General features: G+C 38.2%; 4 protein-coding genes across 4 annotated transcripts; 2 read left to right on the top strand and 2 right to left on the bottom strand.

Moving 5' to 3' along the window:
- Positions 1 to 56: 56 nt before the first annotated feature.
- On the top strand, positions 57 to 8,440 carry LOC145902949 (uncharacterized). The gene is made up of 4 exons (XM_082991040.1): positions 57 to 243; positions 7,024 to 7,198; positions 7,262 to 7,396; positions 7,612 to 8,440. Exons 1-4 carry the CDS (start codon positions 57 to 59, stop codon positions 8,438 to 8,440), a joined length of 1,326 nt encoding a protein of 441 aa, XP_082847166.1.
- A 1,192-nt stretch (positions 8,441 to 9,632) lies between these two features.
- LOC145902948 (fibrinogen C domain-containing protein 1-like) lies at positions 9,633 to 11,855 on the bottom strand. The gene is made up of 6 exons (XM_082991039.1): positions 11,516 to 11,855; positions 11,343 to 11,461; positions 11,002 to 11,098; positions 10,840 to 10,936; positions 10,265 to 10,414; positions 9,633 to 9,825 (listed from the first exon to the last, which is right to left on the bottom strand). The coding sequence occupies exons 1-6, from the start codon at positions 11,853 to 11,855 to the stop codon at positions 9,633 to 9,635; spliced, it is 996 nt and encodes a 331-aa protein (XP_082847165.1).
- Positions 11,856 to 18,593: 6,738 nt separating this feature from the next.
- Positions 18,594 to 21,189, top strand: LOC145902947 (uncharacterized). The gene is made up of 5 exons (XM_082991038.1): positions 18,594 to 18,665; positions 18,970 to 19,089; positions 19,700 to 19,947; positions 20,011 to 20,145; positions 20,361 to 21,189. The coding sequence occupies exons 1-5, from the start codon at positions 18,594 to 18,596 to the stop codon at positions 21,187 to 21,189; spliced, it is 1,404 nt and encodes a 467-aa protein (XP_082847164.1).
- Positions 21,190 to 22,433: 1,244 nt separating this feature from the next.
- On the bottom strand, positions 22,434 to 25,447 carry LOC145902946 (uncharacterized). Its single transcript, XM_082991037.1, has 8 exons — positions 25,424 to 25,447; positions 25,230 to 25,368; positions 24,339 to 24,683; positions 24,166 to 24,284; positions 23,825 to 23,921; positions 23,663 to 23,759; positions 23,066 to 23,215; positions 22,434 to 22,626 (listed from the first exon to the last, which is right to left on the bottom strand). The coding sequence occupies exons 1-8, from the start codon at positions 25,445 to 25,447 to the stop codon at positions 22,434 to 22,436; spliced, it is 1,164 nt and encodes a 387-aa protein (XP_082847163.1).
- Positions 25,448 to 26,705: the final 1,258 nt, after the last annotated feature.

Genomic DNA, 26,705 nt, shown 5'->3' with positions numbered 1-26,705 from the left:
GCTCCTTAATTTGCTCAAATTGCATTTCCGCAAAACAGCGAAGGCTTAGACAACTCATGAATGACAGCGAGACGGTTGGCGACAAATGTATGAAATATTATGGAAGTGTTTTGAATATAGTGCAACACTGTCAACGAATCGAACCAAAACACCACGTTGTCGATGACGTAATCCAACTTACGCACAATCGTAGTATCGACCTTCGCTGTCAGAACTGCGGCTACCAACTCAATCAGCGGAACGGTATGCTGTTTTATGGGGGTGACTCGTATTTTGCCGCAAAGTAACGAAATACTGACATGACCAACCGAGTCAACAAATCGAAGGTAGCACACTGCACCATATCCTAAATTACTAGCATCCCCAAAGCAATGTAAAATGTGCAGAAGTAAACCCTAAAGGTGGGCTTAAACAACGAGGAATGTGCAGGTTCTCCAACAGAGGCAGTTGTCTAATCCACTTTTCCCAGTGAACTAATACATCTGAAGGAAAGGGTCATCCCATCCTAATCTTAAATTACAAAGACCCTGCAAAAGGCGCCGCATGGGCAGAAGAAAAGGCTGATTGAAACCTAAGGGGTCGTACACTTGACTCATCATTAACAAAACCCCCCTACAGGTATGTGACTTGGGTGATATGTTAACGCATCCTTAACTATGTCCCAAGAATCTTTAACTATGTCCCATCGGACACCTAGTGTACGACCAACTAACTGTTGTTCAAAGTGTAAATCAAGAAAGGAAATGTTGAGATTTGAGCTTGAAAGTGACTCAAAGACCTCTAAAGAATTGCTTACAAATTTATTCAAATGAAATCCCCCCCATATACAATATTGTGGTAACGTCCCTTACCAGTATAATTGCTTGCTATCATCAACATAAAAATTGTTTGAAGCACTCTTTGCAGCATCTTCACCAACAAGATAGCTGTTATCCGACATTGTCTTTTACAAAGCAAAACTTGCACAGCTGGGAGAACTTATTGCTCCAAACAGGAGGACCGTCATTTGATGATTAACTGGTGGCTTTGTGAAATCACCTGCAGGCCACCAAAGAAGCTCTCAACCTGAAAAAAACAGCCTTAATATCCGATGTAATTGCCACTTTTTCCCAGTGGCATCGTATGGAATGTCCCGCGTATTTTTAATACATTCATCCGGAATTCGACGAGCAAATCCATTTCAATGTAAAGGGCAATTCCTTTGCCTGGAATGTTAGTTTCGGTTGGAGGCAAAATACCAGTTTCCTTTCCCGACAAATTTTTTATGCGCCACCTCCAATTCTAATAGTGCAGTTTTTTGACTTTAGTTTTGAATTCAATGTAGGATCCAGATCCTCCAAAGTCGTGATATGTTGCATGTGTTTTGATTCCAACACCGTTTATTCTAATTTGCAGTACATAAGACAAGTTTACACGCATGAATGTGCCAAGGAAAAAATCATGCTCTGTTCCGTCCGTTACATTATTCTATCTTACCTTGTGATGAACAAGAAATGTTTATGAAACCACCAGCAGGTTTCATCAACTGAGAATGAGCTAACTTTAGAGCTAATGTCACAGACAAACATTTCTACTCACTCGACGCCAAGCGGGAAAAAGTTAACGGAAAATAAACGATGGAAAGTAATGGTGGAAAATATCATGGAAATAAACAATAAAAAAAGGAAGGTGAAAAATTTAATCCCAAAAATTAAAATTTACTGGATTTGTTGCAAGTTTGGTTTAAAACTAATTAAACAGATGAAATAGGAAATTAAGCTTTGCATGGTGTCCGGCTGGTGTGGCTGTTACTCAATTTTGCTTCTTTCCTATTTGCCGACCTAACCTTGCATGCAAAATGTAGAAAACCGTACGAAAAGTAGCGACGACCAAAAATTGTAAACCTTTTTGTGGCGAATTTGACGCCATACAAGGCGCTCGCGGCAAAAACATGCATTGTTTACATAGGAGAAGGCGCCTTATATTGCAGATATCGAATGTTTCGAACGCAGAAAAATCCACAAATTACGTTACCTCAAAGTTAAGGACAAGGCATCATACAAAAATATGTCACTGTGACGTCACAAACCAAAGGCTTATTTGTCCATGATTATCGGAAGACCATAGGGTATAGCAGCAACGACATAACTCTGTACTTCGATAAAACGAGGATGGTGCGTTTCTTTGCTCAGTGACATTACATGACGTCATTTTGGGTGTGATGTTATAACTTTAACCCCACCTTTGAGCTAACTTTAACTTTTCGAACTTTTTTGCGAAAAATACATTTTTGGTTGATTGTGGCGAATTAAATAAATCATTTATGACGCGAACACGTATACAACGCCACTGTCGGACAAAAAGTGGTGCTTATGACAGAATAACAGAATAACAGTGTTGTGTTGCATAATCAGCTTATTTGGTCGGTTTTTCTCGGCGGTCTTTGCCGGCCTCAAAATTAAATTACTAATCTCTTTTGCTGAAAGTGGACAAAACGGCAATGCTTAATTGGCGGTTTGTCTCTGTCGTGTTTTCAAAAGTTCGAGTATCACGTTAGCGATCATAACTGCTTTAACCACAAGAACACCCTCTCCCATAACTGTTTTATTATTACGCAACTAAATAAGACATAATAGGTCGAAGCAGCGGCCATCTGTCTGTAGCTCAAATTAACATTAAAAAATCCGTTTGTTGCACTTGTTCAACCCTGTTTAATGCAAAACTATACTAAACGAGTTTTACAATGTTTTCCATTCCTACGTATAAGGCTTGCTGCCAGCACTCGTACGGCTAAAGCGCCTTCTATGACGTCATGCAACAATAATCTCGCTTTCGCACGATTTCGTTTGCATCGGTTTAAACGTAACTTTGATCAGCTGTATCTCAGAAACCAGTCGCTGTATCATGCTACTTTTTCCGCCAATTTTTTTTCAAATTATGACCAACACTATAGTTTAATTATTAATACGTTTTATTTTTTCGTGTCTCTTTGACCGATTTTTATTTTTGTTGAAAAGATTTGTGATCTATTGCGGAGTTAAGAACACGTTATTACACACACTACTAGTTTTCCGCAGCACAACGTTGTTTCTTGCTTCATACCGGTGTTGATAAAAAGAATCAGATCAAATTGATTGTAGTTAAAGTATTTCCTTGTCTTATACAACGTAAATCTTTTGGGATGAAGAGTAATGCAAAAACAATGAATCCGTAACCCCGTACAGCATATGGTTGTGTATTGCTGGATGTATTTACACTGTTGTCTGCCATCGCAAATTGTTCATTTGTGGTGGGAAGGATATCACTCGTAGTCTCCAACTATAAACAAATGAAACATATTCACGGTTACTTAACTTGTTATTATTCATGATTAATTCAACTCAAAATTTGTTGCGACATATTGAAGCAAATTCACTTTAGTTGTGCAAGTCATTTTGACAATACCTATTCTTGCTTCGACAATGCTACAAACAATGACCCGTCCAGCATGTGATTGTGAAGTTACATGCTACAAAGCATCGAACTTACCGAATGTAGCTCTCCATGACATGTTAACCATAGATTAAGCCCAGCTGGAACTTAAGTCCGTGCGGACCAACGTGCCACTAAATCCCCGAGCTTTATTTGCTTTAATGTCGACTCGAAACGTATCACAGTGTTGTTTGGTCACCTTTGGCAGTTGCAAATATAAATAGCTGGAATATTGTAAGAATTTGAGTAATCCTGTGTGAAGATGACCATGGGGTTGTCACTTGGGCCGAATATCCTCCAACCAATGATTGCTAAACGATAAAATTTCGTAATATTTAACGATATTAATGTTACGGAATTATTTCGGCAGCTTTGCAATTCGGCGGTTAGATGTTTTTGGGAGGCGATGTTAACCCCCAATTAACTCTTCTACCTAATTCGGTACTTTTCACAAAGCTGCTTCCCTAATTCTGATACTGCCCAGAACCCTGCAATAACGGCTCACCACAAAGCCAAAGTTACCCAGGCTGATTTAACTTATTGGACGTCGTGTTAAACTAAAAGCAATTAAAAACACCATAAAACGCCACTGGCCAAGATCCCGATAACTCACACACAACACTGTACCAGAGATGTCAACAACGCGACGCCCAGAAGAAAACTCGTCGGTTTTAGAGAAATCGTTCCCAACGCAAAAACCACCAACCAATCACGTTGCGCCTCCCGACACGCGGCACATCCACGGCATACAAAAATAAGCGGAGCGTGACATAATATGAAAGGGAGGGGAGACGAAGGTAATAAAATAGTGTGGTGAAATTAGTGAAGTGCGAGACTTAAAAGCAATATGCGTGGGGAAAACAATAAAATAAAAGTGGTACCAACGAAAGAAAACAGTGAAATTACAAGGTGCCAGGAAGAAAGGTTAAAACTATGAAATACAAACAATAACAATAACGTGGAGGAAATAAACTTCGTTACATTAACAATTCACATTGACTTGCAAACAAACATCGCTATAAAAGACACAAAATACACATTAACTTGATAAATCGTTAGTCCTTTAAACGCATATTTTGCACTTCTACCACAAAGTTTGTCTATTCACAGCACTCATTCTTATGTAACTATTTTCATTTAAAAAAACGTACAAACAATTTAAGGGGGCGCCCAAGGAGCAATCGCCAGTATAATGGTGGCAAGATGATCCTGTTTGAACATGACGAACTTGTCGAAGTGAGGAATGCAATCATTTCTCTACTTTGATTCAACAAAATTTGTCACTTTATGTTTAGCTAAAATACTGTGTACGAATTTACAACTCAAAACTTGATTTTCGTAAAAATGCAAACTTTCACTTATATAGTATAAACAAATAGGCAAATACGACATTTCGGGATCGAACTATAATTATCAACAATAATCTCTTTGGACGTTAATGGTGCTATACGTCATGCTGGTCTAAACCTCAACTCAACTCAACTCAACTCGACACGTTTGATTGACAGATTGCTTGTTTCCGATTTGCTTGATTGTTTCCAAGTAGAGATGTGATGACGTTTTCATTATCATAACGATGCATTAAAAGGTGAATTTAAAATTCCTACACATATGTTATGTGTAACTTGCTGTTGAAACTGGCATAACGCGAGTGGCAAAAGGTGATATGTCCGTGCAAACATATTTAGAAACTGTTATTTTAATTTAAAAACTGAAGAAAATATAAAACTTCTATGCGTCAGAAACTGCATAATATGTTTATATGTTTGCAACATTGGATAATACACTGTGGATTATAATTTAGCTCCAAAAGTCGATTGACTACTACCAATGGGACAAACGGAAATACCGTCTGCTATTGTTTAGTTGTATAGCCACGTCGACAAGTCGATCAGCAGCTGTTTTCATGCCGACACACATTTCTTTGTTGTAGATTGCGACACTTGGCGCGTTTTTGTCAAAAATAACGTTTGCATGCACAACCTCAGCAAATGATTAGGGAAATGCTTACATATTAAAACTAGCAAAGCGATCTGTACAGACAGTTCAGATAGTAGATGTTTTTAGAAAATTACATTTCGCCTACATAAGGGTCTTTGCTGAAAGGTTTAAATGTGCCTGTTTAGGTAATGGTTTCCTGAGTGTCAAAGCATCGCTATTTAACGACTACACAAACCAATGCCAGGTAGACCTGTTGGCGTTCCAGTGGGTGGAAAAAATATTTTTCGTCTGCCCAACATACAGGGCTCCACATAGGTCATGTAGTCGCGACGTGTTAGTCGCTGACGCAACGTTAGTGTGCCGCTGGGTATATACAGAAAAGTGATCATGGGAACCATGGACTCATGGTTGCCATAGTGCCCACACAGAGCACAGTGGCCACAAGGGGCCGATTAGCCAGTCTCCAGATGTTGGATGTGGTAGGCAAGCTGCTTGCAGTGGCACAGAATTTGTTAAACATTGTTGGTCCTCTGCGATAGACAACAGAAGCACTAGCCTGTAGGCTTAATTCCTTTGGCGAAAGACGCAATATGGTTGGAAATACTGTTGCTCAGATAAGTTTGTGCGACCCTGGAAGCAAGCCCACCGACTCGTTATGGTAAAACCTTGACTTCCAAGTGCTGGCTGTTGTCGACACATCTCATGTCATCTTCACCGGTAAATTCGACTTAACGGCTTTATCTTTCATCCACAACAGGACCTTTTAGTAGTCGTTTTGTTTTCATTTTTTGTTTCTGTTTTTTTTTATTTGGCAGTTGGAGAAACTAATGATGTCTTACACTTTGCAAATTTTACCATATAAGCATATCGATACGGTGCGCGATCGACAGCCTACCAGGGAGCCTTTAGTTTAAATTGAAGACGATTTTTCATTCAGTAATCACACAGATTAGGGAAACACAGAGGCAATGCTTCAATCGGCTTTTCGTAAAATACTGAAAGTTTCATTTGTGTAATGGATCGAGTGGTATTACATCGGTGATAGTCATTACAGCAAACTCTCATCAGTGGACGACAAAGAAATAAACCCCAAACCCTTTAGAAACGTGCTTATTTTAAACTTGTGGGCGTACTTTTCGCCTCCAAGCCCGTATAGTTTTTTTTACAAATGCAGATTTTGGTTGTTTGGCGCTGCGGTGCTGGGTGTTTCAGATCGACCACATTCAGAAAGTGTTATATCCTCAAACTAGGAGTTCTGACACAAATCAGATATTTCGGCATCAAAAAGCAGAGTGCTTATATTCCTGTCTATTTAACAATGTACATACATGCGCTACAACTGTAGATGTCAAATAGCACAAGAATGAAATGAGCGAAATGTCGACCGATGTATATTCCCTCTGACATGACCCAATGTCAAACCGCTAACCCTGGGATATCACTATTTAGTTGCAGGTTTGATAAAAATATATAAACCGGGTAATTATAACATGGTGAAACCTACATACAGAAGGTTTTTTCTTTTTGTTCTTGTTTTCTTCATCGGTGTTTTTTCCAACTTGAGTTTGTGGAAATGGAACCCAGATATAAAACATTTATTTCCATATACTCAAATTTACTCGAAAATTAAAGAAACTGGAATATCTTGCGAAAATGTTTTACACAACATGACCATTGGCAAGTGGATACCTCTAAGAAACCCGGAAAAAAATGCTTCCTACTACGATTCTATTTACCAAAGCTATCGGAAGGGGCTTCTAATAACTGAAAAATTGTGGCGTGACGACGGAAAATGTGGAAGAAATAAGTAAGTTTATTCCATTGTTTGTTATGTAATATCACCAAACATTCCAACGCATTTTCGCTTCAGCTCACTTCCCAAAATGGCTGCGTCGCTGTGGCCGGAGTTACCCGGTTGGTGCAACCCCTATGGTGGTACACCGTGTTGTGATAGTGCTGAGGACGGAAAGTGTATTTTTTCTTCTGCGAAATGCAACTGTTCAGAGTGAGTTTTTTCAAAAGTTGAATAGCCAGCTTTTGGTATAACGAATACAAGATTATGTAACACAGAATATGTTAATTTTTGGTCTAAAAGATACAAATTCATGAAGGAAAGGTTTACATTTAAATCTTAAACCCATTTGTGTTTTAGTAATAGAAGTAAAGTTTAGGCTTCGACCTCAGGCGTGCTTTTCATACTATGTGAAATTGTTTCCTCAGCTGCGTGGATATGAGAAATTACCAACACTCTGAGTTGAGCGAATGGAAAGCCAAAGACGAGCGATGCGTCTGGCGCAACTACTCAACCGCGACCGAAGCATGTGACGTCATAGAGAGGTCGCCCTTCAACTCTATTCATTTTATTGGAGACTCGCTCATGCGTAACATGTATTACGCCATGTTGATGATTCTCACAGACGATCCAGTGAGCGGAGCGTGGAGCGAAAACATGGAAGAAAGTTCGCGCTTGTATTGTCGCAGGGAAAGGTTTTTCTTCACGCAATGCCGAAATGTCATTCGTTCATTCGACGATCTGAAGCAACCGGAAAAACTTTGTGGGGGATTAAAACCTAATTTTACGGTCGAGGCCACGATTCCTGACAGTATTGCCCCAGAGCCATACATTGACATTGTTAGAAGTTTGGTTGGACGTGAAGGCTCTGCAATATTTCTACACATAGGATTGCATATGGCTATGCAAGCACATTATATCATACGAAATTACTTGGTTCCTATGTTGGTCGTCAGACAAAAGTATTACGAGATATCCTCTGCTGCCACCAAGTGGCCTCGAATATATTTTGTCTCGACTACCTTTCCTGGCCTAACAAAACCAAACACGTATTGGTCATCACAGGGTTATGAAGCTACAATATCTTTTGCCGAAGAAATTAAAGCATTTTGTGCGGTGACCGACATTACCTATTTCGATGTTAGCCCGTTTTCAAAGTTTGTACATAGCTTTGACGGAACTCATTACGGCTTGGGAGTGAATTTAATGAAAAATCAACTATTGTTAAATCACCTCCATGAGCTAACCAACAGATAGTTGATGTAATTGCAAATGGAAATTGCAACGGAAATTGGAATTTGTGTGAATATATCTCAACATAGTTTGTGAAGCATTTTGCAATCGTATGTTATATTATTTGTATGAATGTCTTTGTTTATAAAAATATGTTGAAAGGTTGTACAACACGGACAATGTTCAAGAACTTTCCTCATCTGTTCAACGCACCCATATGTTTATAAAGTACCCAAATCACACAGGATATAAAAAGCTGAAACATTTTTGTGTGTTTTGACTTTATAATATAAAAATGTTTTTAAAAAGCATAGATCATATATATTTCGCCCATACGGAATCCTCATTATACTAAAAGCAACAAATGAAACAAGAGTAATCGTAATGATTAGAAACATTTGCACACATCAAGACTAACATACACTTAACCCACAATGTAGGCACTGTAGCCTACACAAAAAGCTAGTGCCAAGACACTAGAAAAGACCAGTCATATGCCAGGTTAGTATGGGTGGATGTTTGTTTCCAAGTAAATACGCTTTCAATGGCTACCCAAAATTTATAAATGTTCCGTACCCGGTCATTAATACTTAAAACTATCACTCCAGACTGTTTTTTTTGTGATACAATATATCGTACAATAAAACACAGAAATACGTAGTGGAATATCATTGTGATAAACATATTAACAAAAATTGTTTGAAGACAGTTTATAGAGCATAAGTTTGAAGAGGTGATGTTTTCGAAAAGTTCAGCGAAACGATGGCAGATAACCGGGGGTTATCAACATGTTTAGCATATGTTATTTGGCTCACAACACGAAGCATATAAGTAGTTATTTGGATGTCAATCACATTCAACACCACCTGGTCAGGTTGCTGTTATTTGCAACAAAACTTTCTATCTCATATTTTGTAACTCAATAACGATGCAAGGTACATATTTGTAAAATCGTTTCAAAAAGATTTAATGCAATTAAAATATGCTTGTGCTGCCAAAAGGTACATTAAATAAATCATTTACAAACTCTATAGAAAAGGCCCTTGTGATTCAATCGTGTTCACTTAATGATGGGTTTTTGAAATCTGAAACCAAGTAAATTGGACATTTCTCCATTAGGAAAGACAAAAATGCTCGGTAGCACAACAGGTGAATTAATACATATACAATCTTGGTTGTTTAATCAATAGGAATGATACTGTAAAGGCCAACCCTGCTAATCACATTTAAACTTCATCATTGTTTCTTTAACTGATTCACGACTTCCTTTCCAGGAATTCCAACTCATTTTTGTCCACCGTCCGGTTGATCTTCCCCAAGGAGCATTCAGCGCTGATAGGTAGCAATTATTATGCCACCATGCACCATATTCAAAGTTACCCCATGTTGCGCAATTACTGCTGCTACTCCTGCAAAAACGTTCATAGTAAAATTGAATTGGCATTCGAGCCTCAGTTGTTGCTTAAAAAACAGAATAGTAACGTAATGTTCATGAAATCATTTGTTCTGATTAGAAATGAAGATGACGTAGATCGGAAAATTGCAAAAATAATTTTGTAAATGAGCAAATAGAGCCAAGTTTAAAATGAGCTGCAGGCAAAGCCCACTTAACCTATTAGGTCTCATGAATGATGCATGGTGAATGTTGACGGACCTGTCCATAATTTTATAAAGTCTCAAAAGTTTTATCGACATCCAGAATGAAACCGATACAAACGCAATGTATATCATGTCCACAAAACACATTGTGAGACCGACGCAAGTTAAACCTTCTGGTTGTATTTTTACACCCTTACGAAAGTTATTAAAGAAGTTTGCACGGTTTCGGTCTGATTTTGGTAGTTTTACCTGTCATTATCGCGTACCTTTGTGGTAAATTGCATTCCGTTGTGAACGTAGTTGGTATCGCTAGGATCAATTAAACTATCACCTGCAGTGCCGCTGTATCCACCAACATGCAACCGATAATTATCAGATTCATCGCTGATTGAAAATGAGCTGAATAAATATTAAAACATGTTTAGGTGCGAAACAAAGTGTTCAACGTTGTCAAAAAATCATTCTCGAACTGCTCTTAAAGCAAATGTTTGTTTATTTTTACAAAGGCTCTTTATTTTATTTAGCCGAGACCATCATAGACAGAGCAGGAAACACCGCAACATCTTTCACACTTAAAACATTTGTATTGCATTCGGTAATAAATGCACAAAATTTCTACATTGTGTGTAAACATATACACTACAAGACAAGTTTTTTCATGAAACACCACTAAAACGAATGATTTTATTTTTGACTCAATTTGTTAACAGCACATGATTTGCATAAAATCCTATAAGTCGTTTTCTTACAATGTCTGCCTTCCAATTGCTTGAAATTTTGGCTGAAATAGTTATTTTACAAATTAACAGAATTTACTCCACTACCTGTACTCAGCAAAGGCTGAAGTTGAGTCAAATCCTCTCAGATCCATCCGCAAACGACATTCTTGGTTGTCTAACATTCTGTGAATTTTCTTCAATCCTAAAAACACGATCAAACGTTTTCTAGATTGATAAAACTGAAACATATTTTATTTTCAAACTAACCCAACCAAAATTCCCCTGTCAAACTCCCAAGTCCTTGTTTGTATTCTAGCCAAGTTCTATTGAAATCAATTGAGCCGTCGAATCTTCGCTGGAAAACCTATGTCACAAAATAGTAACGCGGAAACACAGTATTTCGAACAAAAACGGTTTTTAAACAATAAATTTATTCCTAGTTTGATTACAGCTTTTATTACACCAAAATCTTTAAAGTGTGAAACCACCACCACTTCATGGCAAGTTTATATTGCGCAAACAAAAAAATCAAATAATGCACAAGGTTTCATTGTTTGTTTGACTGTAAACATTTTTATTCTGGAAACAAAGATTATGTAGTGTTTTACCGTCCAACCGCCGTCACAAAACACACTGCTTTCGTCATATAAGATCTGGTTTCCGTTTCTAGTTGCAGTTGCACAAGTAAAAGTCCGTCTTTGAAGTTTACTCAACTGATTTTCAAGTTCTGCGTTGCACAACCGTAAATTACGATTTAGTAGAAATAACCAGATTTAGAAACCTTTAAGTCTTCTTCTTATTTCTTGTTTGAAATTTATTATATCGACTTCCTCTCCTATTGGGCCGACATCTCCTTTGAGTCCAGGATTTCCCTTCGCTCCAATTCTGCCCACAGGACCCACATTTCCCATTGGCCCCATTTCACCCATAACACCTTTTGTTCCTGGTATTCCTCTTGGACCCGACTTACCAGGATGTCCGGGGTTTCCTTTTGATCCCTTTTCGCCATTAGATGAAACGCTTACGTCATCACCGCAAGCAGTGACTGTGACGTAACTGCATTGTTGCCCGTAGGCGATCGCAGCTAACACAACAACTGTTGCTAAAGTCTTAAGTAGCATTTTTCCTTCAAATTACCAAACGTCATATCATTACTTTAAATTTAGTTTGGGTGAAAAGTAATGTTTACTATTTGTAGAATCCAGATCCTCCAAAGCCGTGATATTTTGCATGCGTTTTAATTCCAACACCGTTTATTCCAATTTGCAGATTATCAACATCATAGCAAACAGATAAATAAACAGGAACAAAAACGATTAAAACCTAATGCCTACACGGCTCCATCTTATTCAAATAGAATAAACTTATCTCAGCCAAGAAGGCAATACGTAAGATAAACCTGATTTACAAAGGATAATCACAAACTCTACAAGCTCGCGCAACCGAAAAACGAGACAAGTTTACACGCATGAATGCTCCCAGCAAAGCCACGGAAATCTTACTCTGTTTCGTCTGTTACATTCCGGCCCCTAAATAATTACCACGTAATTAATAAAACAACATAACGAACACAACACCACACACCAATCATGCTGCCTCCAGGAGACAAATCTTACGTACATCGCGTTTAAACACAGCACGCGCAGTACGAACACACATTGTCGGGGAGGACCTCTTCAATTATCCCTTTTGGCCAATTACCGCGTGGTTTCTGGTTGTCAGCAATCAAAACTAAATCTTTCACAGCAAGGTTTCGCTAGGATGCATCCATTTCTGACGCACCTGGAGCAACGGTTACAGCCCCTGTTGTGAATTCACGCATTCAGCGCTTTCAAACTCGATCAGCCAACATCTGTGCCATGTTTGTCCAGTATTCATTCTACCTCACTCAGTAGGGTCGTCAAGGTATCATCACTCAAAGAACTTTAACCTCACCTATGAGTTAACTTTAACTTTTCGAACTTTTTGCGAAAAATACATTTTTGGTTGATTGTGGCGAATTAAATAAATCATTTATGACGCGAACACGTAGACAACGCCACTGTCGGACAAAAAGTGGTGCTTTGACAGAATAACAGTGTTGTGTTGCATAATCAGCTTATTTGGTCGGTTTTTCTCGGCGGTCTTTGCCGGCCTCAAAATTAAATTACTAATCTCTTTTGCTGTGAGTGGACAAAACGGCAATGCTTAATTGACGGTTTATCTCTGTCGTGTTTTCAAAAGTTCGAGTATCACGTTAGCGATCATAACTGCTTCAACAACAAGAACATCCTCTCCCATAACTGTTTTATTATTACGCAACTAAATAAGACATAATAGGTCGAAGCAGCGGCCATCTGTCTGTAGCTCAAATTAACATTAAAAAATCCGTTTGTTGCACTTGTTCAACCCTGTTTAATGCAAAACTATACTAAACGAGTTTTACAATGTTTTCCATTCCTACGTATAAGGCTTGCTGCCAGCACTCGCACGACTAGCGCCTTCTATGACGTCACGCAACAATAATCTCGCTTTCGCACGATTTCGTTTTCATCGGTTTAAACGTAACTTTGATCAGCTGTATCTCAGAAACCAGTCGCTGTATCATGCTACTTTTTTCGCCAATTTTTTTTTTCAAATTATGACCAACACTATAGTTTAATTATTAATACGTTTTATTTTTTCGTGTCTCTTTGACCGATTTTTATTTTTGTTGAAAAGATTTGTGACCTATTGCGGAGTTAAGAACACGTTATTACACACGCTACTAGTTTTCCGCAGCACAACGTTGTTTCTTGCTTCATACCGGTGTTGATAAAAAGAATCAGATCAAACTGATTGTAGTTAAAGTATTTCCTTGTCTTATACAACGTAAATCTTTTGGGATGAAGAGTAATGCAAAAACAATGAATCCGTAACCCCGTACAGCATATGGTTGTGTATTGCTGGATGTATTTACACTGTTGTCTGCCATCGCAAATTGTTCATTTGTGGTGGGAAGGATATCACTCGTAGTCTCCAACTATAAACAAATGAAACATATTCACGGTTACTTAACTTGTTATTATTCATGATTAATTCAACTCAAAATTTGTTGCGACATATTGAAGCAAATTCACTTTAGTTGTGTAAGTCATTTTGACAATACCTATTCTTGCTTCGACAATGCTTCAAACAATGACCCGTCCAGCATGTGATTGTGAAGTTACATGCTACAAAGCATCGAACTTACCGAATGTAGCTCCCCATGACATGTTAACCATAGATTAAGCCCAGCTGGAACTTAAGTCCGTGCGGACCAACGTGCCACTAAATCCCCGAGCTTCATTTGCTTTAATGTCGACTCGAAACGTATCACGGTGTTGTTGGTCACCTTTGGCAGTTGCAAAGGTGACCGAAAGTTGCTAAAGTCTTAAGTAGCATTTTTCCTTCAAATTACCAAACATCATATCATTACTTTAAATTTAGTTTGGGTGAAAAGTATAATGTTTACTATTTGTAGAATCCAGATCCTCCAAAGCCGTGATATTTTGCATGCGTTTTAATTCCAACACCGTTTATTCTAATTTGCAATTGATTATCAACATCATAGCAAACAGATAAATAAACAGGAACATAAACAATTAAAAACTAATGCCTACACGGCTCCATCTTATTCAAATAGAATAAACTTATCTTAGCCAAGGAGGCATCACAATAACGTAAGATAAACCCGATTACAAAGGATAATCACAAACTCTACAAGCTCGCGCACCCGAAAAATGAGACAAGTTTACACGCATGAATGCACCAAACAAACCCACAGAAATCATATTCTGTTTCGTCCGTTCCATTCCGGCCCCTAAATAATTACCACGTAATTAATACAACAACATAACGAACACAACACCACACACCAATCATGCTGCCTCCAGGAGACAAATCTTACGTACATCGCGTTTAAACACAGCACGCGCAGTACGAACACACACTCTACCAACAGATCCTTCATTGTCGGGGAGGACCTCTTCAATTATCCCTTTTGGCCAATTACCGCGTGGTTTCTGGTTGTCAGCAATCAAAACTAAATCTTTCACAGCAAGGTTTCGCTAGGATGCATCCATTTCTGACGCACCTGGAGCAACGGTTACAGCCCCTGTTGTGAATTCACGCATTCAGCGCTTTCAAACTCGATCAGCCAACATCTGTGCCATGCTAACTAATGTTAACGGACGTTTGTCCAGTATTTATTCTACCTCACTCAGTAGGGTCGTCAAGGTATCATCACTCAAAGAACTTTAACCTCACCTTTGAGTTAACTTTAACTTTTCGAACTTTTTGCGAAAAATACATTTTTGGTTGATTGTGGCGAATTAAATAAATCATTTATGACGCGAACACGTAGACAACGCCACTGTCGGACAAAAAGTGGTGCTTTGACAGAATAACAGTGTTGTGTTGCATAATCAGCTTATTTGGTCGGTTTTTCTCGGCGGTCTTTGCCGGCCTCAAAATTAAATTACTAATCTCTTTTGCTGTGAGTGGACAAAACGGCAATGCTTAATTGGCGGTTTGTCTCTGTCGTGTTTTCAAAAGTTCGAGTATCACGTTAGCGATCATAAATGCTTTAACCACAAGAACACCCTCTCCCATAACTGTTTTATTATTACGCAACTAAATAAGACATAATAGGTCGAAGCAGCGGCCATCTGTCTGCAGCTCAAATTAACATTAAAAAATCCGTTTGTTGCACTTGTTCAACCCTGTTTAATGCAAAACTATACTAAACGAGTTTTACAATGTTTTCCATTCCTACGTATAAGGCTTGCTGCCAGCACTCGCACTACTAGCGCCTTCTATGACGTCACGCAACAATAATCTCGCTTTCGCACGATTTCGTTTGCATCGGTTTAAACGTAACTTTGATCAGCTGTATCACAGAAACCAGTCGCTGTATCATGCTACTTTTTTCGCCAATTTTTTTTTCAAATTATGAAAAACACTATAGTTTAATTATTAATACGTTATATTTTTTCGTGTCTCTTTGACCGATTTTTATTTTTGTTGAAAAGATTTGTGACCTATTGCGGAGTTAAGAACACGTTATTACACACACTACTAGTTTTCCGCAGCACAACGTTGTTTCTTGCTTCATACCGGTGTTGATAAAAAGAATCAGATCAAACTGATCGTAGTTAAAGTATTTCCTTGTCTTATACAACGTAAATCTTTTGGGATGAAGAGTAATGCAAAAACAATGAATCCGTAACCCCGTACAGCATATGGTTGTGTATTGCTGGATGTATTTACACTGTTGTTTGCCATCGCAAATTGTTAATTTGTGGTGGGAAGGATATCACTCGTAGTCTCCAACTATAAACAAATGAAACATATTCACGGTTACTTAACTTGTTATTATTCATGATTAATTCAACTCAAAATTTGTTGCGACATATTGAAGCAAATTCACTTTAGTTGTGCAAGTCATTTTGACAATACCTATTCTTGCTTCGACAATGCTACAAACAATGACCCGTCCAGCATGTGATTGTGAAGTTACATGCTACAAAGCATCGAACTTACCGAATGTAGCTCTCCATGACATGTTAACCATAGATTAAGCCCAGCTGGAACTTAAGTCCGTGCGGACCAACGTGCCACTAAATCCCCGAGCTTCATTTGCTTTAATGTCGACTCGAAACGTATCACAGTGTTGTTTGGTCACCTTTGGCAGTTGCAAATATAAATAGCTGGAATATTGTAAGAATTTGAGTAATCCTGTGTGAAGATGACCATGGGGTTGTCACTTGGGCCGAATATCCTCCAACCAATGATTGCTAAACGATAAAATTTCGTAATATTTAACGATATTAATGTTACGGAATTATTTCGGCAGCTTTGCAATTCGGCGGTTAGATGTTTTTGGGAGGCGATGTTAACCCCCAATTAACTCTTCTACCTAATTCGGTACTTTTCACAAAGCTGCTTCCCTAATTCTGATACTGCCCAGAACCCTGCAATAACGGCTCACCACAAAGCCAAAGTTACCCAGGCTGATTTAACTTATTGGACGTCGTGTTAAACTAAAAGCAATTAAAAACACCATAAAACGCCACTGGCCAAGATCCCGATAACTCACACACAACACTGTACCAGAGATGTCAACAACGCGACGCCCAGAAGAAAACTCGTCGGTTTTAGAGAAATCGTTCCCAACGCAAAAACCACCAACCAATCACGTTGCGCCTCCCGACACGCGGCACATCCACGGCATACAAAAATAAGCGGAGCGTGACATAATATGAAAGGGAGGGGAGACGAAGGTAATAAAATAGTGTGGTGAAATTAGTGAAGTGCGAGACTTAAAAGCAATATGCGTGGGGAAAACAATAAAATAAAAGTGGTACCAACGAAAGAAAACAGTGAAATTACAAGGTGCCAGGAAGAAAGGTTAAAACTATGAAATACAAACAATAACAATAACGTGGAGGAAATAAACTTCGTTACATTAACAATTCACATTGACTTGCAAACAAACATCGCTATAAAAGACACAAAATACACATTAACTTGATAAATCGTTAGTCCTTTAAACGCATATTTTGCACTTCTACCACAAAGTTTGTCTATTCACAGCACTCATTCTTATGTAACTATTTTCATTTAAAAAAACGTACAAACAATTTAAGGGGGCGCCCAAGGAGCAATCGCCAGTATAATGGTGGCAAGATGATCCTGTTTGAACATGACGAACTTGTCGAAGTGAGGAATGCAATCATTTCTCTACTTTGATTCAACAAAATTTGTCACTTTATGTTTAGCTAAAATACTGTGTACGAATTTACAACTCAAAACTTGATTTTCGTAAAAATGCAAACTTTCACTTATATAGTATAAACAAATAGGCAAATACGACATTTCGGGATCGAACTATAATTATCAACAATAATCTCTTTGGACGTTAATGGTGCTATACGTCATGCTGGTCTAAACCTCAACTCAACTCAACTCAACTCGACACGTTTGATTGACAGATTGCTTGTTTCCGATTTGCTTGATTGTTTCCAAGTAGAGATGTGATGACGTTTTCATTATCATAACGATGCATTAAAAGGTGAATTTAAAATTCCTACACATATGTTATGTGTAACTTGCTGTTGAAACTGGCATAACGCGAGTGGCAAAAGGTGATATGTCCGTGCAAACATATTTAGAAACTGTTATTTTAATTTAAAAACTGAAGAAAATATAAAACTTCTATGCGTCAGAAACTGCATAATATGTTTATATGTTTGCAACATTGGATAATACACTGTGGATTATAATTTAGCTCCAAAAGTCGATTGACTACTACCAATGGGACAAACGGAAATACCGTCTGCTATTGTTTAGTTGTATAGCCACGTCAACAAGTCGATCAGCAGCTGTTTTCATGCCGACACACATTTCTTTGTTGTAGATTGCGACACTTGGCGCGTTTTTGTCAAAAATAACGTTTGCATGCACAACCTCAGCAAATGATTAGGGAAATGCTTACATATTAAAACTAGCAAAGCGATCTGTACAGACAGTTCAGATAGTAGATGTTTTTAGAAAATTACATTTCGCCTAAATATGGGTCTTTGCTGAAAGGTTTAAATGTGCCTGTTTAGGTAATGGTTTCCTGAGTGTCAAAGCATCGCTATTTAACGACTACACAAACCAATGCCAGGTAGACCTGTTGGCGTTCCAGTGGGTGGAAAAAATATTTTTCGTCTGCCCAACATACAGGGCTCCACATAGGTCATGTAGTCGCGACGTGTTAGTCGCTGACGCAACTTTATTGTGCCGCTGGATGTATACAGAAAAGTGATCATGGGAACCATGAACTCATGGTTGCCATAGTGCCCACACAGAGCACAATGGCCACAAGGGGCCGATTAGCCAGTCTCCAGATGTTGGATGTGGTAGGCAAGCTGCTTGAGTGGCACAAAGTTTGTTAAACATTGTTGGTCCTCTGCGATAGACAATAGAAGCACTAGCCTGTAGGCTTAATTCCTTTGGCGAAAGACGCAATATGGTTGGAAATACTGTTGCCCAGATGAGTTTGTGCGACCCTGGAATCAAACCCACTGACTCGTTGTGGTAAAACCTTGACTTCCAAGTGCTGGCTGTTGCCGACACATCTCATGTCATCTTCACCGGTAAATTCGACTTAACGGCTTTATCTTTCATCCACAACAGGACCTTTTAGTAGTCGTTTTGTTTTCATTTTTTGTTTCGGTTTTTTTTTAACAGTTGGAGAAACTAATGATGTCTTACGATTTGCAAATTTTACCATACAAGCATATCGACACGGTGCGCGATCGACAGCCTACCAGGGGCCTTTGGTTTAAATTGATGCAGATTTTTCATTCGGTAATCATACAGATTAGGGAAACAAAGAGGCAGTGCTTTAATCGTTTTTCCGTAAAATACTGAAAGTTTCATTTGTGTAATCCCTTTACCCTTTAACTCCCTACCCTTTAACTGTCACTGAACACAGATGTTTTTCTGCTTATATTAAAGAAACGTGCTTATTTTAAACTTGTGGGCTTACTTTTCGCCTCCAAGCCCGTATAGTTTTTTTTTTACAAATGCAGATTTTGGTTGCTTGGCGCTGCGGTGCTGGGCGTTTCAGATCGACCACCTTCAGAAAAGTGTTATATCCTCAAACTCGGAGTTCTGACACAAATCAGATATTTCGGCATCAAAAAGCAGAGTGCTTATATTCCTGTCTATTTAACAATGTAAATACATGCGCTACAACTGTAGTTGTCAAATAGCACAGGAATGAAATGAGCGAAATGTCGACCGATGTATTTTCTCTCTGACATGACCCAAAGTCAAACCGTTAACCCTATGATATCACTATTTAGTTGCAGGTTTGATAAAAATATATAAACCGGGTAATTTGAACATGGTGAAACCTACATACAGAAGGTTTTTTCTTTTTGTTCTTGTTTTCTTCATCGGTGTTTTTTCCAAGTTGAGTTTGTGGAAATGGAACCCAGATATAAAACATTTATTTCCATATACTCAAATTTACTCGAAAATTAAAGAAACTGGAATATCTTGCGAAAATGTTTTACACAACATGACCATTGGCAAGTGGATACCTCTGAGAAACCCGGAAAAAAATGCTTCCTACTACGATTCTATTTACCAAAGCTATCGGCAGGGGCTTCTAATAACTGAAAAATTGTGGCGTGACGACGGAAAATGTGGAAGAAATAAGTAAGTTTATTCCATTGTTTGTTATGTAATATCACCAAACATTCCAACGCATTTTCGCTTCAGCTCACTTCCCAAAATGGCTGCGTCGCTGTGGCCGGAGTTACCCGGTTGGTGCAACCCCTATGGTGGTACACCGTGTTGTGATAGTGCTGAGGACGGAAAGTGTATTTTTTCTTCTGCGAAATGCAACTGTTCAGAGTGAGTTTTTTCAAAAGTTGAATAGCCAGCTTTTGGTATAACGAATACAAGATTATGTAACACAGAATATGTTAATTTTTGGTCTAAAAGATACAAATTCATGAAGGAAAGGTTTACATTTAAATCTTAAACCCATTTGTGTTTTAGTGATAGAAGTAAAGTTTAGGCTTCGACCTCAGGCGTGCTTTTCATACTATGTGAAATTGTTTCCTCAGCTGCGTGGATATGAGAAATTACCAACACTCTGAGTTGAGCGAATGGAAAGCCAAAGACGAGCGATGCGTCTGGCGCAACTACTCAACCGCGACCGAAGCATGTGACGTCATAGAGAGGTCGCCCTTCAACTCTATTCATTTTATTGGAGACTCGCTCATGCGTAACATGTATTACGCCATGTTGATGATTCTCACTGACGATCCAGTGAGCGGAGCGTGGAGCGAAAACATGGAAGAAAGTTCGCGCTTGTATTGTCGCAGGGAAAGGTTTTTCTTCACGCAATGCCGAAATGTCATTCGTTCATTCGACGATCTGAAGCAACCGGAAAAACTTTGTGGGGGATTAAAACCTAATTTTACGGTCGAGGCCACGATTCCTGACAGTATTGCCCCAGAGCCATACATTGACATTGTTAAGAGTTTGGTTGGACGTGAAGGCTCTGCAATATTTCTACACATAGGATTGCATATGGCTATGCAAGCACATTATATCATACGCAATTACTTGGTTCCTATGTTGGTCGTCAGACAAAAGTATTACGAGATATCCTCTGCTGCCACCAAGTGGCCTCGAATATATTTTGTCTCGACTACCTTTCCTGGCCTAACAAAACCAAACACGTATTGGTCATCACAGGGTTATGAAGCTACAGTATCTTTTGCCGAAAAAATTAAAGCATTTTGTGCGGTGACCGACATTACCTATTTCGATGTTAGCCCGTTTTCAAAGTTTGTACATAGCTTTGACGGAACTCATTACGGCTTGGGAGTGAATTTAATGAAAAATCAACTATTGTTAAATCACCTCCATGAGCTAACCAACAGATAGCTGATGTAATTGCAAATGGAAATTGCAACGGAAATTGGAATTTGTGTGAATATATCTCAACATAGTTTGTGAAGCATTTTGCAATCGTATGTTATATTATTTGTATGAATGTCTTTGTTTAGAAAAATATGTTGAAAGGTTGTACAACACGGACAGTGTTCAAGAACTTTTCTCATCTGTTCAACGCACCCATATGTTTATAAAGTACTCAAATCACACAGGACATAAAAAGCTGAAACATTTTTGTGTGTTTTGACTTTATAATATAAAAATGTTTTTAAAAAGCATAGATCATATATAAAATCCTCATTATACTAAAAGCAACAAATGAAACAAGAGTAATCGTAATGATTAGAAACATTTGCACACATCAAGACTAACATACACTCAACCCACAGACCGCAAGGATTGCTATTATTCTCTTGGGTGATATGCAATGTAGGCACTGTAGCCTACACAAAAAGCTAGTGCCAAGACACTAGAAAAGACCAGTCAAGTAACAAGAGATTGTATATATGCCAGGTTAGTATGGGTGGGTGTTTGTTTCCAAGTAAATACGCTTTCAAGGGCTACCCAAAATTTATAAATGTTCCGTACCCGGTCATTAATACTCAAAACTATCACTCCAGACTGTTTTTTTTGTGATACAATATATCGTACAATAAAACACAGAATTACGTAGTGGAATATCATTGTGATAAACATATTAACAAAAATTGTTTGAAGACAGTTTATAGAGCATAAGTTTGAAGAGGTGATGTTTTCGAAAAGTTCAACGAAACGGTGACAGATAACCGAGGTTATCAACATGTTTAACATATGTTATTTGGCTTACAACACGAAGCATTCACGGCGATATGTAGTTATTTAGATGTCAATCACATTCTACACCACCTGGTCAGGTTGCTGTTATTTGCAACAAAACTTTCTATCTCATATTTTGTAACTCAATAACGATGCAAGGTACATATTTGTAAAACCGTTTCAAAAAGATTTAATGCAATTAAAATATGCTTGTGCTGCCAAAAGGTACATTAAATAAATCATTTACAAACTCTATAGAAAAGGCCCTTGTGATTCAATCGTGTTCACTTAATGATGGGTTTTTGAAATCTGAAACCAAGTAAATTGGACATTTCTTCATTAGGAAAGACAAAAATGCTCGGTACCACAACAGGTGAATTAATACATATACAATCTTGGTTGTTTAATCAATAGGAATGATACTGTAAAGGCCAACCCTGCTAATCACATTTAAACTTCATCATTGTTTCTTTAACTGATTCACGACTTCCTTTCCAGGAATTCCAACTCATTTTTGTCCACCGTCCGGTCGATCTTCCCCAAGGAGCATTCAGCGCTGATAGGTAGCAATTATTATGCCACCATGCACCATATTCAAAGTTACCCCATGTTGCGCAATTACTGCTGCTACTCCTGCAAAAACGTTCATAGTAAAAATGAATTGGCATTCGAGCCTCAGTTGTTGCTTAAAAAACAGAATAGTAACGTAATGTTCATGAAATCATTTGTTCTGATTAGAAATGAAGATGACGTAGATCAGAAAATTGCTATAATAATTTTGTAAATGAGCAAATAGAGCCAAGTTTAAAATGAGCTGCAGGCAAAGCCCACTTGACCTATTAGGTCTCATGAATGATGCATGGTGAATGTTGACGGACCTGTCCATAATTTTATAAAGTCTCAAAAGTTTTATCGACATCCAGAATGAAACCGATACAAACGCAATGTATATCATGTCCACAAAACACATTGTGAGACCGACGCAAGTTAAACCTTCTGGTTGTATTTTTACACCCTTACGAAAGTTATAAAAGAAGTTTGCATGGTTTCGGTCTGATTTTGGTAGTTTTACCTGTCATTATCGCGTACCTTTGTTGTAAATTGCATTCCGTTGTGAACGTAGTTGGTATCGCTAGGATTAATTAAACTATCACCTGCAGTGCCGCTGTATCCACCAACATGCAACCGATAATTATCAGATTCATCGCTGATTGAAAATGAGCTGAATAAATATTAAAACATGTTTAGGTGCGAAACAAAGTGTTCAACGTTGTCAAAAAATCATTCTCGAACTGCTCTTAAAGCAAATGTTTGTTTATTTTTACAAGGCTCTTTATTTTATTTAGCCGAGACCATCATAGACAGAGCAGGAAACACCGCAACATCTTTCACACTTAAAACATTTGTATTGCATTCGGTAATAAATGCACAAGGAAAAGAAACAACCAAGTTTAAATTTCTACATTGTGTGTAAACATATAGACTACAAGACAAGTTTTTTCATGAAACACCACAAAAACGAATGATTTTATTTTTGACTCAATTTGTTACCAGCACATGATTTGCATAAAATCCTATAAGTCGTTTCTCTTACAATGTCGGCCTTCCAATTGCTTGAAATTTTGGCTGAAATAGTTATTTTACAATTTGACAGAATTTACTCCACTACCTGTACTCAGCAAAGGCTGAAGTTGAGTCAAATCCTCTCAGATCGATCCGCAAACGACATTCTTGGTTGTCTAACATTCTGTGAATTTTCTCCAATCCTAAAAACACGATCAAACGTTTTCTAGATTGATAAAACTGAAACATATTTTATTTTCAAACTAACCCAACCAAAATTCCCCTGTCAAACTCCCAAATCCTTGTTTGTATTCTAGCCAAGTTCTATTGAAATCAATTGAGCCGTCGAATCTTCGCTGGAAAACCTATGTCACAAAATAGTAACGCGGAAACACAGTATTTCGAACAAAAACGGTTTTTAAACAATAAATTTATTCCTAGTTTGATTACAGCTTTTATTTCACCAAAATCTTTAAAGTGTGAAACCACCACCACTTCATGGCAAGTTTATATTGCGCAAACAAAAAAATCAAATAATGCACAAGGTTTCATTGTTTGTTTGACTGTAAACATTTTTATTCTGGAAACAAAGATTATGTAGTGTTTTACCGTCCAACCGCCGTCACAAAACACACTGCTTTCGTCATATAAGATCTGGTTTCCGTTTCTAGTTGCAGTTGCACAAGTAAAAGTCCGTCTTTGAAGTTTACTCAACTGATTTTTTAGTTCTGCGTTGCACAACCGTAAATTACGATTTGGTAGAAATAACCAGATTTAGAAACCTTTAAGTCTTCTTCTTATTTCTTGTTTGAAATTTATTATATCGACTTCCTCTCCTTTTGGGCCGACATCTCCTTTGGGTCCAGGATTTCCCCTCGCCCCAATTCTGCCCACAGGACCCACATTTCCCATTGGCCCCATTTCACCCCTAACACCTTTTGTTCCTGGTATTCCTCTTGGACCCGACTTACCAGGATGCCCGGGATTTCCTTTCGATCCCTTTTCGCCATCAGATGAAACGCTTACGTCATCACCGCAAGCAGTGACTGTGACGTAATTGCATTGTTGCCCGTAGGCGATCGCAACTAACACAACCACTGTTGCTAAAGTCTTAAGTAGCATTTTTCCTTCAAATTACCAAACATCATATCATTACTTTAAATTTAGTTTGGGTGAAAAATAATGTTTACTATTTGTAGAATCCAGATCCTTCAAAGCCGTGATATTTTGCATGCGTTTTGATTCCAACACCGTTTATTCTAATTTGCAATTGATTATCAACATCATAGCAAACAGATAAATAAACAGGAACATAAACAATTAAAAACTAATGCCTACACGGCTCCATCTTATTCAAATAGAATAAACTTATCTTAGCCAAGGAGGCATCACAATAACGTAAGATAAACCCGATTACAAAGGATAATCACAAACTCTACAAGCTCGCGCACCCGAAAAACGAGACAAGTTTACACGCATGAATGCACCAAACAAACCCACAGAAATCATATTCTGTTTCGTCCGTTCCATTCCGGCCCCTAAATAATTACCACGTAATTAATACAACAACATAACGAACACAACACCACACACCAATCATGCTGCCTCCAGGAGACAAATCTTACGTACATCGCGTTTAAACACAGCACGCGCAGTACGAACACACACTCTACCAACAGATCCTTCATTGTCGGGGAGGACCTCTTCAATTATCCCTTTTGGCCAATTACCGCGTGGTTTCTGGTTGTCAGCAATCAAAACTAAATCTTTCACAGCAAGGTTTCGCAAAGGATGCATCCATTTCTGACGCACCTGGAGCAACGGTTACAGCCCCTGTTGTGAATTCACGCATTCAGCGCTTTCAAACTCGATCAGCCAACATCTGTGCCATGCTAACTAATGTTAACGGACGTTTGTCCAGTATTTATTCTACCTCACTCAGTAGGGTCGTCAAGGTATCATCACTCAAAGAACTTTAACCTCACCTTTAAGTTAACTTTAACTTTTCGAACTTTTTGCGAAAAATACATTTTTGGTTGATTGTGGCGAATTAAATAAATCATTTATGACGCGAACACGTAGACAACGCCACTGTCGGACAAAAAGTGGTGCTTTGACAGAATAACAGTGTTGTGTTGCATAATCAGCTTATTTGGTCGGTTTTTCTCGGCGGTCTTTGCCGGCCTCAAAATTAAATTACTAATCTCTTTTGCTGTGAGTGGACAAAACGGCAATGCTTAATTGGCGGTTTGTCTCTGTCGTGTTTTCAAAAGTTCGAGTATCACGTTAGCGATCATAAATGCTTTAACCACAAGAACACCCTCTCCCATAACTGTTTTATTATTACGCAACTAAATAAGACATAATAGGTCGAAGCAGCGGCCATCTGTCTGCAGCTCAAATTAACATTAAAAAATCCGTTTGTTGCACTTGTTCAACCCTGTTTAATGCAAAACTATACTAAACAAGTTTTACAATGTTTTCCATTCCTACGTAAGGCTTGCTGCCAGCACTCGCACTACTAGCGCCTTCTATGACGTCACGCAACAATAATCTCGCTTTCGCACGATTTCGTTTGCATCGGTTTAAACGTAACTTTGATCAGCTGTATCTCAGAAACCAGTCGCTGTATCATGCTACTTTTTTCGCCAATTTTTTTTCAAATTATGACCAACACTATAGTTTAATTATTAATACGTTTTATTTTTTCGTGTCTCTTTGACCGATTTTTATTTTTGTTGAAAAGATTTGTGACCTATTGCGGAGTTAAGAACACGTTATTACACACGCTACTAGTTTTCCGCAGCACAACGTTGTTTCTTGCTTCATACCGGTGTTGATAAAAAGAATCAGATCAAATTGATTGTAGTTAAAGTATTTCCTTGTCTTATACAACGTAAATCTTTTGGGATGAAGAGTAATGCAAAAACAATGAATCCGTAACCCCGTACAGCATATGGTTGTGTATTGCTGGATGTATTTACACTGTTGTCTGCCATCGCAAATTGTTCATTTGTGGTGGGAAGGATATCACTCGTAGTCTCCAACTATAAACAAATGAAACATATTCACGGTTACTTAACTTGTTATTATTCATGATTAATTCAACTCAAAATTTGTTGCGACATATTGAAGCAAATTCACTTTAG

This window comes from Ascidia mentula, chromosome 5 (genome assembly GCF_947561715.1).
Source record: "Ascidia mentula chromosome 5, kaAscMent1.1, whole genome shotgun sequence".
NCBI classification, from domain to species: domain Eukaryota; kingdom Metazoa; phylum Chordata; class Ascidiacea; order Phlebobranchia; family Ascidiidae; genus Ascidia; species Ascidia mentula.
This window is presented reverse-complemented; position numbering and strand designations above follow the sequence as displayed.